This window comes from Thalassophryne amazonica, chromosome 18 (genome assembly GCF_902500255.1).
Source record: "Thalassophryne amazonica chromosome 18, fThaAma1.1, whole genome shotgun sequence".
In the NCBI taxonomy this organism is placed as follows: domain Eukaryota; kingdom Metazoa; phylum Chordata; class Actinopteri; order Batrachoidiformes; family Batrachoididae; genus Thalassophryne; species Thalassophryne amazonica.
In genome coordinates this window covers 5117862-5136619 of record NC_047120.1, presented here as the reverse complement: position 1 = coordinate 5136619, position 18758 = coordinate 5117862, and the positions used below count along the sequence as shown (strand labels likewise).

At 41.8% G+C, this 18758-nt stretch overlaps 1 protein-coding gene across 3 annotated transcripts in view; it reads left to right on the top strand.

The window, feature by feature from the left end:
• The window catches only part of ryr2a (ryanodine receptor 2a (cardiac)), a 723597-nt gene that overhangs the window by 453232 nt on the left and 251607 nt on the right, over window positions 1-18758 (top strand). For all 3 annotated transcript variants that reach the window (XM_034193918.1, XM_034193917.1, XM_034193919.1), the window contains exons 65-68: window positions 1775-1896; window positions 2513-2562; window positions 9651-9711; window positions 13517-13755. In XM_034193918.1, coding sequence (XP_034049809.1) covers window positions 1775-1896; window positions 2513-2562; window positions 9651-9711; window positions 13517-13755 — 472 coding nt within the window. The remainder of the gene's footprint in view (window positions 1-1774; window positions 1897-2512; window positions 2563-9650; window positions 9712-13516; window positions 13756-18758) is intronic.

Here is an 18758-nt window from a genome sequence, read left to right as displayed (position 1 = left end):
GCTTAATTTTTCGAACCGTGTCCACTTCGATGTGTCTCACAGGTTTAGAAAAAATTTTGATCAAACAACGCGCCAGTCTCTCAGCAACTTGTCAGACAAAGGAATTCCGACGAGGGGCTGGATGACTCCTCCCACAAGGAGTGCTCACAGGCGAATGACGTCACCGACAGGCGTGGAAAAACTCACGCATGCGCACGAGGGTTCAAGCATGTCTGACGTAAAAACATATGAATGAAATCCATATAGTTTTTGAAAAAAATAAAAAGGGCCGTTACTTTATTGACAGCCCTCGTATGCTGTCGTGCTGTTGTGTTTTTCCATCTGATGGACATGCTCAAGCTGCTTTGCAATGATGTCTCACATAAACACACATTGATGTCAGGGTGCTGCCATGCAGGATTCTCAGCTGCGCAACAGGATTAACATGGGCACTAAGAACCTTGCTGAAGTGCACCTTTCTAAGTCGCCTGGCTGTCAGGGAATCAAACTGAGCATCCTCTGATCACAAGCTGTAATTTCCATTCCATGAAATCCTGCAAACCCCAGGAAAAACAAGAAATAACTGACTATTCCATATTGTAAAATAATGTAAAATTATATCTTTGGAAAAGTGTTTGTTGTCCCACAATGTTATATGCTATGGAATACATCCTATTGTGTAGGCCTGATATTGCTTCATTAAAATCTGCCCAGGGTAGCATAATTAAAAATGTTATGGGTCTAAGCAAATTCCTACAGTGGTTAATGTTAAATAAGAATACATACAGCTTTGATCATAGAGCCTTGTCTGTTAGATCTCCAGTTCAACAAATCCAGTCTAGATTTCTTTCATATTATATTTTAAATGGCGAAGAACACACTACGTGATAAATTTATGTTGCAGGGCCATAAGCCATTCGATTGTTTTTTAAAAAAATAATTTTAGGAAATTATCCATTGAATTTCAACATAATGGAGTCACCATTTCTTAAGATATCGCATGTTCCACAATAATTTTGAAAGCCATGGGCTGCTGAGTTTGCTCTTGTCAATCTACTCACTGTATTGTTTTAACTGTTTCGTCGTTTTTACTGTACATTTTTATTGTTGCATTTTACTCTTGTTTGTCTGGATGTTATTTGCCCCAATTTTGGAGGTTTTAATAAAGAAATAAAATTGAAATTATGGACAGCTTGGCAATGTATCACCCAAGTGTAGAAGATGGTAAATGGACTGCCTCAATACAGAGCTGTCAACTAAATCACATGATGCCTCACATCCAAACACACACACACACACACCGATGTCAGCTTGCTGCCATGCAAGTTCCCCAGCAGCAGACCAGGAACAATTTATAGATTAAGATCGTTGCCCCAGGAACCAAGGAGCCACTGGTCTTGAGCCTACTACTGTAATCATGAGACCATCACTTCTCCAGAACATAGAATTGACTGTGCAGTAAAACATGATAATAAAAAGAAAACTCATCACAGACTAATTGCCATCATGCCTTTCATCATTGTGATTGGATGCAAAGATTGATTCATATTTGAGTCACAGTTGTGCCCTTAAAAGAAGACATTTACACACCGATGACCATGTAAGACCTTTCCAATGTTGTCACAGGTATAAAAAAACAAAAAGACACAAAATGATAGTTTAATTCAGTGATAATTGTTGAGTTTATGTTGATGTCCCGCTTGAAGGTTGCAGCATCCATCATGTCATTGTCTCCACTTCACCTCCCCAGCTCTGCTAAGTGTCCCACTGTGTATCTGTGCTGTGTAAACCACAGGTTGTTTTACCCTTAGTGGATCAGTACTTCAAAAACCACCGGCTCTACTTCCTGTCCACAGCCATTCACCCAATCAGCAGTGGTGGTCATGCCTCCAACAAGGAAAAGGAGATGGTGACCAGGTGAGCTTGTTGAAGGTTGCCTTATATTTTCATTTTGTCTACTGCTTGGACAGGAGAATGAATGGATGGGTAAATCTGTTTATTTGTGAGTGGCTGGCTCATTGGCTGGATGGATGCTGGATGGGTAGTGTATGGAAGGCTCAATGACTGGTTGGTTGGCTGACCTGACTGACTACTTGGATGGGAGTGTAGTTGACTGGATGGATGGATGGATGAATGGATGGATGGATGGATGGATGGTTGATGAATTTATGCATGGATGGATGGATTGCTTGCAGGCTAGATGGATAGTAGATGCATAGATGGATAGATGATGATAGGTGATGGATGCATTAAAGAGTGGATCATATTGCTGAGAACAGGACAGTATGCTGTGTTTCATTAAGTCAGTGTGAACTGTTATTGAGAGGCTTTGTTGTTTTAAGGTCCATCGTCTGAGAATGTTGAGTGTCTTTCTAAGAATTTAAGTGTGGTGTAATATCACTACAAACCTGGAGGTGGTGTTGTACTCTGACTGTATACCCACTGATATGGTCGACTGATACATTGGATGGTAGAAGCACTAATGACTCTGATTCATCTCATCTGGTTTTTGTCTACTCTTTATTCTTTTCAGTCTCTTCTGCAAACTGGGAGTTCTCGTCAGACACAGGATATCTTTATTTGGTAAGGAGCATTTCACTTTTTTCTGAAGACTGTTTCATGAAGCAAACAGCTTTTATACAGAAAAAAAACGTGATGCAAATTTATTGGTTGAGCTAATTGGATTAATAAATGGAATAGTTTTGACTGTGTTGAATGTTTGGTTTTGAAAGTAAAGGTTAATACCCCCCGTAATGCTAGAGGACAAATGAGCATGAATTCCATACGAATGAGGATTTGAACAACAATTCGAGCTGCAGTCAAAAGTCTCAAACATCATTCGTACAGCAGTCGGCAGATTCGTGTGACCAGAGCATATGCACTCTACATTCGTGTTGCACTCAAGTTGGAAAACATTCGAACGGCGCTCGAGTTGCAGTTGTACCACATCCTGACTGCCGTACGAATGCGGTACAACAAACACACAGCAATTCAAACTATTCTGACTGCGTTCATGGGGCTGTACGAAATGTTCGAGCGCATTGAATCCTGACCAAATGTCTCCACTGTCCTCCCCGTCACTCTAGAGAACGGATGAGCAGAAATGCTGTATGAATGGACATTCAAACGTCATTTGTGCATATCGAGCGGCAGTCAAGCTGCATTCGAATTCCTTGTACAGCATTTGTGTGGCACTTAAGAAAATCGGTCAAATTTGCACGGCTAGCACGGATGTAGAGAACATAAAAACCACTGTTGGGGTGCATTTGAACTGGGGAATATTCAAACAGCAGGTGAAGGGCTGTTGTACCGCAGTCTGACTGCGTTTGGAGCATTATGATATCATTCGAGGGAACTTCAAAATGGATCAGGCATGCCAAATCTCGCCGGTACATCACGATTGTGCCACTGATGAGCCCCCCCCCCCCCAGTGTATTCTGTTCAGGGCGTGCAAAGGAAATTCTTTAATGTGCAAAGTCTGTGACACACAGACGCGTTTTTTGAAGCAGGGCGTATTTTTTTTATGACACACAGGGGGCGGCACAAACACATAAGAATAAATAAATAATCATTGTCTGCGCTGCAAATCGGTGTGACAGTATCACTGTGTGGGGGTGGGAATTGGTAAATTGGTGCCCCCTCCCTGCAGCTGTAGGCGCCCCTGCTTGCTGAGCCGCACAGAACAGAACCAGTGTAAAAGGTTCGGCGGTTCTTTTCTGCGGTTGTTCCCCGGGACAGGTGCTCCCCTCCCCTGCGCTCTGCTCCCCATTGACGGACGGAGCATCCTGCAGTGCTCTGGCACAACTGTGTAGCTATAAATGACTGTTTGCCACCCTTTCCTGTTGGCCAGTCAGATGATTACACCAAATTTCACCAGCAGCTTTACCAACTCTAGGTTCCTGTCAATGATGGACTGGTAGAGCGCCGTCTGTCCTTCTAGGCAGAAGGAGTTGACATTAAATTCGCCATTTGTCATGTTCTGCAGCAATGAGTGCAGCTCTTTGGTGTTGCCTTTCTTCACCGCTTCTTGAAAAACCCTCTGTGGCACGGAACAAGTAGACACATACTTTGGAGAACAAATAACACAGAAGACAATTTCATTCATAGAGTGCAAGAATATTGCACAGAAAAAAGCACCAGAGCACACAAGGAAACATAAGTAATAACCTTTGTAAAAAAAAATTTAAGCAAGAGGACAGAAAACTGACACCAGAAATGGGATCCATAACAAAGCCTTCATGAATCAGCTGGGTTTGATTTGAAAAAATATACAGTCACATTTATTTTTACAGTCAGATTTATTCATAATTGGGGCATGAAGTTCATCAACTAACTTGTAACCAGTGTGGTTGTTCTGACAGCAGTACAGCAGGCTAGAGGCTGGCACGGTGTGTGATGGCTTGGTGGTTAAATAGTCTATTCGTGTAATTATTCCTAACGATAACCAGCACAGACACTAATGTTCCATCAAGGTTGTTCGGGTCTATGGACCAGCTGCTCTTAGTTGTCTCTAAAACACGACTAAAGACAAGGGGTAACCGTGTTTATTTCTGTTTAGTCCATGGGCCAAGCAGGTTTTCGGTACCACTTAAGGGGAATAAACAACACTTAGAATCCAGCCTCAGTGTATCATGGCCTACACAAAAATGTATGATAGCAATCACAGGGTGGTAGCTGTAGCCAGATAGGTGTCAGTGAAGAATTACACAGAGGTCAAACTTTAAAAATGCTCCAATCATGTTGAAAACTATATCACATTACTTGTCTGGTCACGATTCCAAAAAGGTATAGTTTGGACAATCTATGATGGAATATTTTGGAGTTATGGGGTAAAAATAGGAAAAATTGTGACAAAGGTCAGTTTCAGTTTGTACAGGGGTCAAAAGTTAAAGTTGCTTCAATTTCAGTACAGAATGATGCAAATTATTTGTTGAAATAAAAGGATTAATAAATGGAATAGTTTTGACTGTGCTGAATGTTTGGTCTCCAAGGTAAAGGTCAAACAAGGTCAACATCTATCCTGTAACATGTTAACTAAGCATGACAGATGGTGCAAACTATATCTTCCTCTCAGGATGGCGCTGTTAAATGCGCGCTCCGTTGCTAACAAGACTTTCATTTTGAATGATTATATTCACTCCAAGGACCTGGAATTTTTGTTTCTAACTGAAACCTGGCAGAGGGAAATGGAACACGCCCCCCTCATTGAACTCTGTCCCAAAAATTTATGATTCTTCAGCTCGCCGCGTTTGTGTGGACGTGGTGGAGGACTTGCTGCGGTCTGTAGGACCAGCTTTGTGTGTCGACATGTGAGTTCAGAATCGTTTCCATCTTTTGAATCACTGATTTTAAAAGTTGGGAGAACTAATCCTTTTTATTGTGTTTTAATATATCATCCACCTGGTCAATGCACTTCCTTCCTCAAGGAGTTTAGTGACTTTTTATCTACAACTCTCAAGCTGTCCAGACTTTTAATTGTTGGTGATTTTAATTTCCATGTTGATGATGCTTCTGATAAATCTGCTGCTAAATTCATCAGTCTGATGGAATCTTTCAACTTGATCCAACACGTGTCTGGCCCCACACACAGCAAAGGTCATGTTTTAGATCTTGTTTTTACTCTGGGTCTTAATATTGAGTCTATTTATTCTGAGGATATTTTTATTTCTGATCATGTTTGTATTCTTTTTAATTTGTCTCTTAATCTGGATTGTCCGTCTGCTCCTCCTGTGATCTGCTCTCGCATTTTTAATCATTTTACTGCAGATGTATTTTTTGCTGCTTTTAACCTTGATGAGTTGTTTAGTTCAGATGATGTTGATTGATATTTTTTTAATTCTTTTAATCATCATTGTCTCTCAATTTTGGACAGAGTGGCTCCTTTTAAAACCAGACACGCCCCTCTGAATAACTCCTCCCCCTGGATGAATGACAGTATTCGCAGCGTTAAGAGGTCATGTCGGAAAGTGGAGCGGTTGTGGAAATCTACAAAGCTCCAGGTCCACCTCCTTCATTTAAAGGAGCTTTTAATCTCTTTTAATAATATGGTGAAAGATGCGAGGGCTGCTTATTTTTCCACTTTAATTTCTAACAGCCGACGGAATCCAAAAATTTTGTTTGACACAATCAGAGACATTGTTACACCTGCATCTCCTGCTGCTATCATTCAGTCAAATGAAGACTGTAACAATTTTTTGTCCTTTTTTATCAGCAGAATTTGTGATATCAGGGCAAATATTAATCCCTCTCTTTCTTCTTCTGTTCCCTATCTTACCCGGCCACCAGTTCTGGATAGTTTTAAACCTATATCACTGAAAGAGCTCACTGGTCTGGTTGACAGATTGAAACCTTCCTCCTGCCCACTTGATATCATCCCTACCTCCTTTTTTAAAAAGGTCTTCCATTCTATTGGCCCGGTTGTCTTATTGATAATAAATAGATCACTGCTTTCCGGCTATGTCCCTCAGTATTTTAAACAGGCAGTTATTCACCCTCTTTTAAAAAAGCCTAATGCTGATCCTTCACTCCTTCAAAATTTTAGACCAATTTCAAAGTTGCCTTTTATTTCCAAAGTCTTAGAGAAAGTGGTGGCCAAACAGCTTAATGAGGTTTTAGCTGAACATAATATTCTTGATAAATTCCAGTCTGGGTTCCGCCACTTGCACTCTACAGAAACTGCCCTTCTCTGAGTTTCAAATGATATTTTAATGCGCAGAGATGCAGGTGAATATTCTGTGCTTGTCCTTTTGGATCTCTCTGCAGCTTTTGACACGGTGGATCATGGAGTCTTAGTTGAGAGACTAAGGACTTGGGTGGGCATTTCTGGGCCTGCTCTGGACTGGTTTTTGTCTTATCTTTCACACAGGACTTTCGCTGTTGCTGCTGGTAAATTTATGTCCTCCTCTGCCATGCTATCCTGTGGTGTGCCTCAGGGTTCTGTTCTGGGACCTATATTGTTTGCTTTATATTTGCTCCCACTTGGTCATGTCTTGAGTAGTTTTAAAGATGTCTCCTACCACTGTTATGTGGATGACATCCAGCTGTACATCTCATTCACTGCTCAAACGGTCTCTAGGGTATCTGCTCTTCAGAACTGTGTTGAGGTTATTGGTGACTGGATGGCGGCCAACTATTTGTCCTTAAATATAGCAAAGATAGAGGTCCTTGTTTGTGCCCCTGACGAGTTTGTTCCCACTGTGGTTGGGAATCTTGGTTCTCTGGCCCCTTTTGTTCGCTCAGCAGTGAGGAACTTGGGTGTTACGTTCAATCACTCCCTCAATTTTGACGTGTATGTTACCTGCCTGACACAGTCTTGTTTTTTCCATTTGCGCAATATTGCCCGTCTGCGCAGCATTCTGTCTCGGGCGGAGATGGAGATGATCATTCATGCATTTGTGTCATCACGTTTGGATTACTGTAACTCTCTATTTTTTAGCCTGAGCAAGTCCTCTTTGGACCGCTTACAAACGGTTCAGAATGCGGCTGCGAGGCTGCTGACGAGGTCATCAAAGAGGTCACATATAACCCCAATCCTCTCCTCCTTGCACTGGCTCCCCATCCATTTCAGACTCCAATTTAAAATTCTAATACTGACTTTTAGAGCTCTGCATGGTCAAATGCCATCTTATATCACCGAGCTATTACATCCATATGTGACAAGTAGGTCTCTGAGGTCTTCGGACCTGGGCCTATTGGTTGTGCCTAGGACAAGACTGAAGACCAGGGGAGACTGTGCTTTCGGGGTGGTGGCACCTAAAATGTGGAATGCATTGCCTTTGGACCTACGCTCCATGGACTCTGTTGAAACATTTAAAGTGAAGCTAAAGACCCTTTTGTATAGGCTGGCTTTTACCTAGTTTTTATGGTTTTATGTTTCTGCTGTTTTTAATTTCTCTGTTCTTATGTGAAGCACTTTGTGATTTCTATCTTGAAAGGTGCTATATAAATAAACCTTACTTACTTACTTACTTACCTTATTAGAACCCTATTAACCCAAACAATAATTTGCATCTTTTTTTTTACTGACTTTTAGCAACTTTAACTTTTGACCCCTGTACAAACTGAAATTGACCTTTGTCACCATTTTTGCTGTTTTTACCCCATAACTCCAGAACATTCCATCACAGATAGTCCAAACTATACCTTTTTGGAATTGTTATGACCAGACAAGTAATGTGATATAGTTTTCAACATGATTGGAGCATGTTTAAAGTTTGACCTTTGTGTAAATCTTCATTGACCCCTACCTGGCTACAGCTACCACCCTGGGATGGCTATCATGGATTTTTGTGTAGGCCATGATACACTGAGGCTGGATTCTAAGTGTTGTTTATTCCCCTTAAGTGGTACCGAAAACCTGCTTGGCCCATGGACTAAACAGAAATAAACACGGTTACCCCTTGTCTTTAGTCGTGTTTTAGAGACAACTAAGAGCAGCTGGTCCATAGACCCGAAAAACCTTGATGGAACATTAGTGTCTGTGCTGGTTATCGTTAGGAATAATTGCACGAATAGACTATTTAACCACCAAGCCATCACACACCATGCCAGCCTCTAGCCTGCTGTACTGCTGTCAGAACAACCACACTGGTTACAAGTTAGTTGATGAACTTTATACCCCAATTATGAATAAATCTGACTGTAAAAATAAATGTGACTGTATATTTTTTCAAATCAAACCCAGCTGATTCCTTAAATGGTACCGATTTGGTCAAAATTGATGAGTGGCTCATGGACTAGTTGTAGCTCCCAGACGTTGGAATGAGCACCCTCTATATGTTAGGTTGGCTCCCACATTGCCGGTTTTTAAAAGTCCTTTAAAAATGCATTTTTATTCCTTGACTTTGAAGTTAGAGTGACAGTGGTGTGTTCTTGTACATTGTGTCTCTTATGTCCTTTGTTTGTATTTATTGTTGTTTTATTGATGATCTACTTTACATCACTTTGTTACTGTTGTTTTTATTTTATTTTAATGTGCTCAATAAATAAAGAAGGATTGGATTAAACAGGACAAAGACATCTTCATTTTTGCTTCACTTTGGTGGTGTAACAAAGACAACATTATGAATTTGTGTTCCTGAATAAATATTTATTGACCTGATGGTTTATGGGATGTGCTGATTGACAGTCATATACAGTTTTAGTGTAACTTGTTTTTTCTATAAGTGTGTCTCAACATGACAGTTTAATTTATGATGACAGTGTGGGTATTTTTTTATTGTATTTTTTTTTTTATATGGGGAGCATTTTGTGTATATACAGTATATTCCTCCTCCTTCTGCATACATAATGAACAGAGTTATTCAGTTACTCAGAGATATGTGCAATATTACTGAACATCTTATGCAAATGTCTTCCAGCCATTTCATATAAATGTGTTGTACTTATTGTAAAAAAAAAGAAAAAGAAAAATAACAACAACAAAAACATTGTTCATTGCTCTGGCAAAATAACTTCCTTTGGCATTAATAAATCTTATATTTAAACGTATATTTAAAAATTATCTTATATTTAAACTGACAGGGCTATGTATTTATTATTATTATTATTAATAATAATATTAATAATAATAATAATATGTGATGTGAAAACGTATGTGTTTGGTATTAGACTTTACTGACAAGAAACTGTGATGGCAATTAAGTCATTGTCAAACCTCCTCTTGTTTCTAGGCAACAATGCCACATCCATAGTCAACTGCCTTCAGATCCTGGGACAAAGCCTGGATGCTCGGTACGGACACAGCCAACCTCAGTATGACAAACATCAACACCATTTCAGTCCATGCTGTGAAAGAGTAATGTTGGTGTGACATGAAGCCTTTTAATTCACATTCAAATGGAGAATGAGAACTCCACCCATATTGTTTCAGTTACTGGGAAACACACTATTAATAAAATAAATTAAGCTTAAAAGGTCAGAGTAGGTCAAGTCATCTTTGGGAGCATTTGGTCTAACCACATCCACCACAGAACCACCTTGAATCCTTGATGGCATCCATCCAGACACAGTGATGATCTTGGACTGTCAAGTGTGTGTGTGTGTGCAGGGGGAGGGGGGGGGGGCATGGGGAAATAATGACATTGACTTCCTCCCATGCTTCCTCCTCTCTCAAAAATGCAAGTTCACACCACTCACATAACACACTTACACAGTACTTAGTTGATCCCAGCACAATACAGAAACAATATCTCATGGGTATTATGGAACGTGTGGGAGCTATAGAACAAGTTAGTCAAGTCCAACAATCGTGGTGGTGGTGCCTGTATCATTGAGATGTTATGGAAGGGCTTGTAAAAGTCCCTGGACAGTGGTGGCCGGATGTTGTGGAAAAATGTTCCCTATCCTGTTGACGGTGAAATAAACACTTTAAATACCCCACTGGTCTCACAGAGTACAAAAGTCTGCAGGAGGGTGGAAAAGCATCCCCTGTGCTCCCTTGCCCCAGGGGCAAGGTATGCCCTGAGCTCAGAGAGGCAGCCAGACAGTTAAGGTGCACTGACATTGATTCATGCACTTGCATGACCTGTGTCGTGCAGGAGAGTAAACTCATCGATGGCAGGTGCAGACTGAATGTGAGAGGGGCTGGGTTGATACAAATAATAAATGAAACGTGGTGCAATACGGTTAAACAATCCTGGTTAAATAAAAAATAAATGCCACTCACAATGCCACCTGCAACCTCTGATTACCAGATGGAACCTTTACCACTGCACTACAATCACTGTCTTATAACAAGAGTGTGAAATGGCTAAAATCAACAAGGACATAAATGTTTTTTTTTAAAGCGAAACAAATGCTGTGATAACTGACCAAACTGCGTTTGTTCAGTTCTGCTGATACGTGACTGAATGTGGCATATGTGTCGCACTGTTGGCTGGTTGCGTGTCCTGTCAGACAGATGTGACATTCAGATTGCCTGCATGAACTGACGGTCCGTTCCAGCTGGAACCGAATTCTTCAAAAGACAAAGTGAACAAACAATGTGACTGGAACCAAATTCTTCAAAAGACAAAGAGAACAAATCAACAATGAGGACACCAAACTCAACTATGAACGCTTGATAGTTAGAAGAAGACTAACAAACAGAAGACCCAAGATGACGAGGGACAGCACACAAATGACCAGCAACAGAAAAACTATGGGAGTGGTTTATAAAACTGATTAACAACAGGTGTACTAATTGAGCAGACTGGATGAGCAGACTGGAATAAGTGCTGACAGGAAAGGAACATGGGGAGCAGCAAACTAAAACATCTGACAGATGTGTAAATGACCTAATAGTGAACATGTCAAATGACATTACCCCCCCAAAAAACACATAAAAATGCAACAAAATAAAACAAGTGACCACCCCAAAACCTAACATCATAAAGTACCCACAGAAAAAATAAAGACAGGACAAAAACTGAGAACAAATAAGAACTGGGGACACAAGACCATCTTATAACACACATGAGAAGAACAGCCTGAAAAACTGAGGACTAGAGGACAGTGGACGGGAACTACAATATATGTAGTTCCTCCATCCTCATCCTTCTCGACCTGAGTGCAACTTTTGACACAATTTCACTCAGCACTCAATATATTCAGTTAAAAACATTCACATCACAGCCATCTCCCCTCTCCTCTGGTGTTCCCCAAAGCTTTGTCCTTCTCCTCCTTCATTATCTATCTTCTCCCCCTCTGTAATATATTTTGGAAACATAATAGTGAATTTTATTGCTACGCAGACGACACCCTGCTCTACCTTTCCAACCACCAAGTTCTTCAACAACTTCACTGGCATCCAATTACTCACCGCATTGACTATAAAATCATCCTTCTAACCTTCAAGGCCCTCCACAACCTCACCCTGCCATACCTCATCGAACTTCTTCACACACACACACACACACACACACACACACACACACACACACACACACACGTGCGCGCGCGCACACCCGGCTGAACCCTCAGATCATTGTCTTCTCTCTGCCTCACCATTCCTCTTGTCCGCTTGACCACCATGGGATTTAGAGCGTTCAGTCGCCCTGCTTCTCACCTTTTGAACTCCCTTCCACCGAATATCTGTAACATTGACTCTCTGGTTATTTTCAAATCATGTCTCAAAACCCAGGGCAGCACGGTGGAATAGTGGTTAGCACTGTTGGCTCACAGAAGGTCATGGGTTCAATTCCCACTTGTGGCCTTTCTGTGTGGAATTTGCATGTTCTCCCCGTGTTTGAGTGGATTCCCTCCGGGTGCTCCGGCTTCCTCCCACATCCAAAGACACGCAGGTTAGGTGGATTGGAGACTTTAAAAATTGTCCATAGGTGTGCATGTGCGTGCGGGTGTGAATGTGTTTGTCTATATGTGGCCCTGCGACAGATTGGCGTGTTGCCCAGGGTGTACCCTGCCAAGCAATCTATGACTGCTGGAATAGGCTCCAGATCCCCGCAACCCTTAATTGGACTAAGCAGTTGAAGATGAGTGTGTGTGGGATCTGTGGACCCGCAAGTCATAGCTGGAGAACACATACCATGCTGTGAACGACCTCACCGTACAACACTCCACCGTGTGGCGCGTGCATGGGCATGCTGTCCTCATGTGGAAATACATAAACAGATATCACCTTTGCAACTGCCGTGAGTGACCGTGTCAGCGCGCACATCGGCAGGCTGTGCAATGTGAAAAGAACCTGAAAAATCATGTGTACACTCAGCTGGCGATCTGAATGTCACATCACCCACATCAGCTGTGGTCCACATGACGCAGTGTCCTTCAGAGTGCCATTTGCTGGACACACTGAGCCGGCTGGACATGCGTGCTGCACCAGCAGATGTGAACATGATAAGAGCGCAATGCTTCATTCATGTCATTTCATCACCATGGGTCATATACAGAGGAACAGAAGGATCATATTTGTATTGTTCGCTCGATAAGAGGGATTAAATATTAAAAATTGCAGTGTGGTTTTTTTTTTTTGGTGTGTGGTGTCCCCCCACAGCAGCGCCGCAATGTGATGTCACACGTACCACTGTCTTTATGCATGCACAGGAGCGTGCACGAAACCGTCGCCATGGTATTATTCCCAACTGACAGCAGGTGGAATGCTTTGTGGTTCCCCATTTCATTTTGTATTTTGCAGTTTTTTGGCCGGTTTCTGCTTCTTTTGCCCAACTTCGTGTTATGTGTGAATGGGCCATAAGTTTGGGAATGGCTGCTGTTTTCAGTTTAGATAGGTCTGAAGGCATTTTTCACTTTAAAATAAAACTGGTCAGACTGGGCCATTTTGGGGTGGGGGGTGGGGGGGTTGGATTATACTATAAGCAGTTTTTGACAGCTCTGAAGTCTGTACTCCAGTACCTGATGCCATCAAAAGAAAGTATAAAGTCAGCTGTTTCCACCCTACATCACAGTCACTGCACACAAATGCTCCAGGTGTTATTCCAACAATGACATTCCTGATTAGCTCCAAACATTACATCAGACCAGGTTATCTGAGTGACCAGTGGCTTGGGATGTTAATGACACTGTTTTCATTGTTCCACAGGACGGTGATGAAAACTGGTCTGGAATCAGTGAAGGCTGCACTCCAGTCATACTTTGACAGTGTAGCCGAAGATCTGGAGAAGACTCAGGAGAACCTGAACCTGGGCCAGTTCACCCACAGCAGGGAGCAGCCACGCGGGGTCACTCAGATCATCAACTACACCACCTTCGCTCTGCTGCCCGTCCTCTCATCCCTGTTTGAACACATCGGACAGCACACATTTGGAGAAGACCTCATATGTGCGTACACTTATTTTCTGATGTACATTTTGAACCCTCTGTGTTCAGTCTTATGTGCAGCACCTTCTGGTTTTGTGTGCCAAGGAGCATGAAGGACAGACGGTGTGTCATAGTACTTTGGCAGATGTTCCAAGTACAGGGCAGCATGATACAAATATTTCACAGTTGAAATGTTACATTATTATCCTCGCACCACTGTAAAAAGATATTGACAGGGGGTATGCAGTGCATCCAGAAAGTATTCACGGCACTTTTTCCACATTTTGTTATGTTGCAGCCTGATTCTAAAATGGATGAAATTCATTGTTTTCCCTCAAAATTCCACACACAACACCCAGTAATGACAAGAATAAAGATTTTTTTAATCTTTGCAAATATATTACAAATAAACAAAACTTAGAATGAATGAGTGAATGTACACTCTTTGCATTCACAACCTTTGCTCAATACTTTGTAAATTGCTAAATTCATTTTTTCCTCAATCCTGACTCGTCTCCCAGTTCTTGCTGCTGAAAAACATCCCCAGAGCATGATGCTGCCATCACCATGCTTCACTGTAGGGATGGCGTCTGGATTCCTCCAAACATAATGCCTGGTATTCACACTGAAGAGTTCAATCTTTGTCTCAACAGACCAGAGAATTTTGTTTCTCATGGTCTGAGAGTCCTTCAGGTCCCTTTGGGCAAACTCTAGGTGGGCTGCCACGTGCCTTTTACTAAGGCGTGGCTTCCGTCTGGCCACTCTACCATACAGGCCTGATTGGTGAATTGCTGCAGAGATGGTTGTCCTTCTGGAAGGTTCTCCTCTCTCTACATACGAATACTGGACCTCTGACAGAGTGACCATTGGGATCTTGGTGACCTCCCTGACTAAGGTCCTTCTCTGCCGATTGCTCAGTTTAGATGGACAGAAAGCTCTCGGAACAGTCTGGGTGGATCTGACCTTCTTCCATTTATGGAGGCCACTGTGCTCATTGGGCTCTTCAAAGCAGCAGAAATGTTTTTGTACCCAACCCCTGATTTGTGCCTCAATGGAATCATGTCTCTAAGGTTTAGAAACAATTCCTTTGACTTCATGCATGGTTTGTGCTCTGACGTGCACTGTCAACTGTGGGACCTCATATGTAGACAGGTGTGTGTCTTTCCAAATCATGTCCAATCCAGCCCAGGTGGACTCCAATTAAGCTGTAGAAACATCTCAAGGATGATCAGTGCAAACCTGATGCACCTGAGCTCAATTTTTCATAATTTACAAAAATCTAAAACCAACTTTTTTCACTTTGTCACTAAGGTGAAAAAAAGTGTGTAGAATTTTTGAGAAAAATGTATTTCATCCATTTTGGAATAAGATTGTAACATAAAATGTGGAAAAGGTGAAGTGCTGTGAATACTTTCTGGATGTACTCTAGTCCCACAGAGCAGCCTAGCTTGCCAAATCAAGTACTTTGATCTACCCCTATCTCCAGGCCAGAATGCCATGTGTTAGTAGTAGGGGACTCGATTACTCGCAAAGTCAGATTACAGATGCTAGCCGATGTTAAATGTATTCCTGCGGCCAGTGCACCCAACATTGTCTCTCACCTTAGGGTGCTGACTATGCGCAAGAGCAGATAGACAAAGGAACACAACATCAGTTATACCTACAAAGTTATTCATGGCAGTGCCAGTGATGTTAGGATGCAACAATCAGGGGCCGCAAAAATGGACAGAGAGAGGACGTGACCTCACCAGAAAGATCTGCTTTGATTTAGAGTCTCTGCTCCTCTTCCCTCTTGGGAAAATGACCAGAGGTGGGCACAGCTAACCAAAAACTTAACTTTGATAACAGTTAATCCGCTAACTGAAAATTTAACTTTTATAAACCTAAACCGATAAACCACTAAAAAAAAATTAGCAGAAGTTGCAGATAAAAGCTAAACCGATAACTTTCAGTATTTATTTCAGTACACTAGGAGCTACTGACACAACAACGAGCCAGATTAGCTTTCTTTCAGCAAAAAAGACTTAGCGACTGAGGCGGCTGAGGAAAAATAAAGACAGTTTCTCTTTACACCAAAATGACTCAGAGGTATATCACGCAAGTCATCAACAGGCATGCAGTTGTAACTTATGGTTAAAATTTTAACCAAACTAATTCCAGACAAGTTATTTAAATTAACGTCACATCTGGGTTTTATAAAGTGAAAATATCAGCTATATGTTTTAGTTTTAAAGTAATGCACTAATTGTAAAGGTTTTAGTGTTTGGACCACACATGCTGCACTGCATTATGGGTAATGTTTCATGACAGGACACAACAGGATGCTCTGACGAGGCTGCACTTTAACCACTGCACACAGAAAGCAGCATTAAACTCTTTATATGTTGTGCCTAAAACTCTCGTGAATATATTCTCTGGGTTTATAAACGTTGTTATTCTATTTGTTTTATGTAAATATGCCAGAAGCTCAGGTTTATTAAAAGTTTTCAGGGTCTCTACTGCCATCTACTGCCCAGTAGTTGGCAGTGTTCATGGCAGTATTTGCCATATCCCATAATCCTTTCCATGCCAGAAAGTTGCTGCAGTCTCTTATTAATGGGATGAAAATCATAAAAATGTACATTTTGGTTGTATAATGTTCATTTACAATTGTCGTTATGTGGATTCTCGCACGCAAAGGATTATGGAATATCTCATTAGGGTGAACAGTGCCATCTGCTGGCCAGTAGATGTCAGTAAAGACCCTGAAAACATGCTAAAACAAATATTCCAAATAATCTGTGTCTGCTACGTTTAATCTGTGTGGAATTTAATAAATGCAAACTGAATTTCAGACATCTTATATATATTACTCTGGAACAAAGAAGACAAACAGTGCTGTAAAGGACAATAAGTAGGACGATAAAGAGCAAACTTCACTTTCACCCAGAATGACATGAACAAGAAGCGATCGCAGCTCATACAACCTGAGCTTCTGGCATAATTGGAAGCTAACTGGCCTGCTGATGGTTTTCAAAGTTGTCTGAAAAGTTAATCCGATAATGAAACCATTAGCTTCAATAATTAGCGGTTAGCGGATTAGTGGAACTGTGCCCACCTCTGGAAATGACCTGGCATTTAGCAGGCTGGTATCTTTCAATAGGTAGCTGGTGCAGTTTTCCACCTACACTAAAACCATGCTCCCCATAAACATACTCTCCTTGGCTCAATGATCATTTATGTTGTCTCAAGCATAACTCTAGAGGTCTAAAGTGAAAATGGCATAGGTCAAAACTAGAAGTATTCCACCTTGGATGGCAAAATTCTATTCTGGACTATAAGAACACATTATTGGCTACAAAATGGCACTTTCCCACTTTGTCTCTTGTTTTCCGCTGAGTTAAATAATTGATGACATGTTCAATCCATGCTCCTCTTCTTTGGATTACAGCTGCAACACGCACATTGAAGTTTGTGATGACATTGCCACACATCTCAAGAGGGATTCTCCGAATTTCCTGACGGATATTGGTCTTCAGGGCCTCAATTGTCTGTGGGTGTTGTAGTACACTCTCTAATTGCACGAATTAAAAAAGTGGTAACATTTTATTGGCCCACCGTGTGTGTGTGTGTGTGTATACATGTGTGTGTGTATATATATATATATATATATATATATATATATATATATATATATATATATACACATGGTCTGTGTATCTGACCTTTTTATTTTTTTCAAAAACTATATGGATTTGAATCACGTGTGATTGCATCAGAGAAGCTTGAACCTTCGTGCGCATGCGTGAGTTTTTTCACGCCTGTCGGTTGCGTCAGTCACCTGTGGGCAGGCTTTGAGTGAGCACTGGTCCACCCCCTTCGTAGGATTTTTATTGTTTAGGAATGGCGGAGCGACTGCCGCTTTGTTCCATGAAAATTTTTCAGAAACTCTGCCAGACAGCCAGATAGAAACCATTTGGAAGATTCAGATGGCTTTCGGTGATGATTCTATCGGTATCACACGGATTAAGGATCATTAAAACTGGATTAAAAATGGCCCACAGCGGCGGAGGGCGTACCGCACCCCTAGCGGCCATCGACAGGCTGGAACGAGCAGATCACTTCCAAATTTAAGGCTCTGTTGATGCAGGACGTCGTGTGACTAGCAGAGAAGTTTCAGAAGAGGTCGGGATCAGCACTTTATCGGCACATTCCACTCTTAAAGGAGATTTTGTAATGAAAGACGTGCGGACGGATTCGCGCGTCGGGACGCAGCCGCTCATGGCGCGGGACAAACAACACCTCCGTGTTGGAAGTCTCACAGGACAAGTTGGAACATGCCCAGTTGTTAAACCATTTCTCACTCGACTGAAAAGCCACCGAAAGCCGTCTGAATCTTACGAATGGTTTCCAACACAGAGGGAGGTATGTCCAATAATCCATTCCACTGGCAAAACAAGGACGGAAGGGAGAAGGAATACATCAACACCTCTGGTGTCCTTGGACAAGATGTATCATCTGCATAGTCGCAGTCCAGCCAGGTGGAAATGGGTCCTGGTTTTGGATGGGGAAGTAACCTGTGATCAGCTGTCATCCCATCCAGAGGGAGTCAGACCCTCATCCATATAAGGCTACAGCATCTGAGGATTTTTCTAAAAACCTTAAGGACAGCATTTCAGTGAGGCAGTTAAGTTCTGCTCTGTGTGTGTGTGTGTGTGTGTGTGTGTGTGTGTGTGTGTGTGTGTGTGTGTGTGTGTGTGTGTGTGTGTGTGTGTGTGTGTGTGTGTGTGTGTGCGTGCGTGCGTGCATGCGTGCGTGTGTGCGTGCGCGCACATATGCACAGAGGAGGGAGGAAAAACTGTTGTTCACGCCGCAGGCCCTGAACTTCATTTATGTCTTTTTTATATGTGATAATTTGTTTTCTGGTGCTTCAAAAAATTGCCTTTTTAAGGCACTCAAACCAAAGGACAAGTGCAACATTGTCACAGTACTGAACCCTATCATGGAAAAACTGATTATGATATTATTGTTGCTGTTTACGAGCA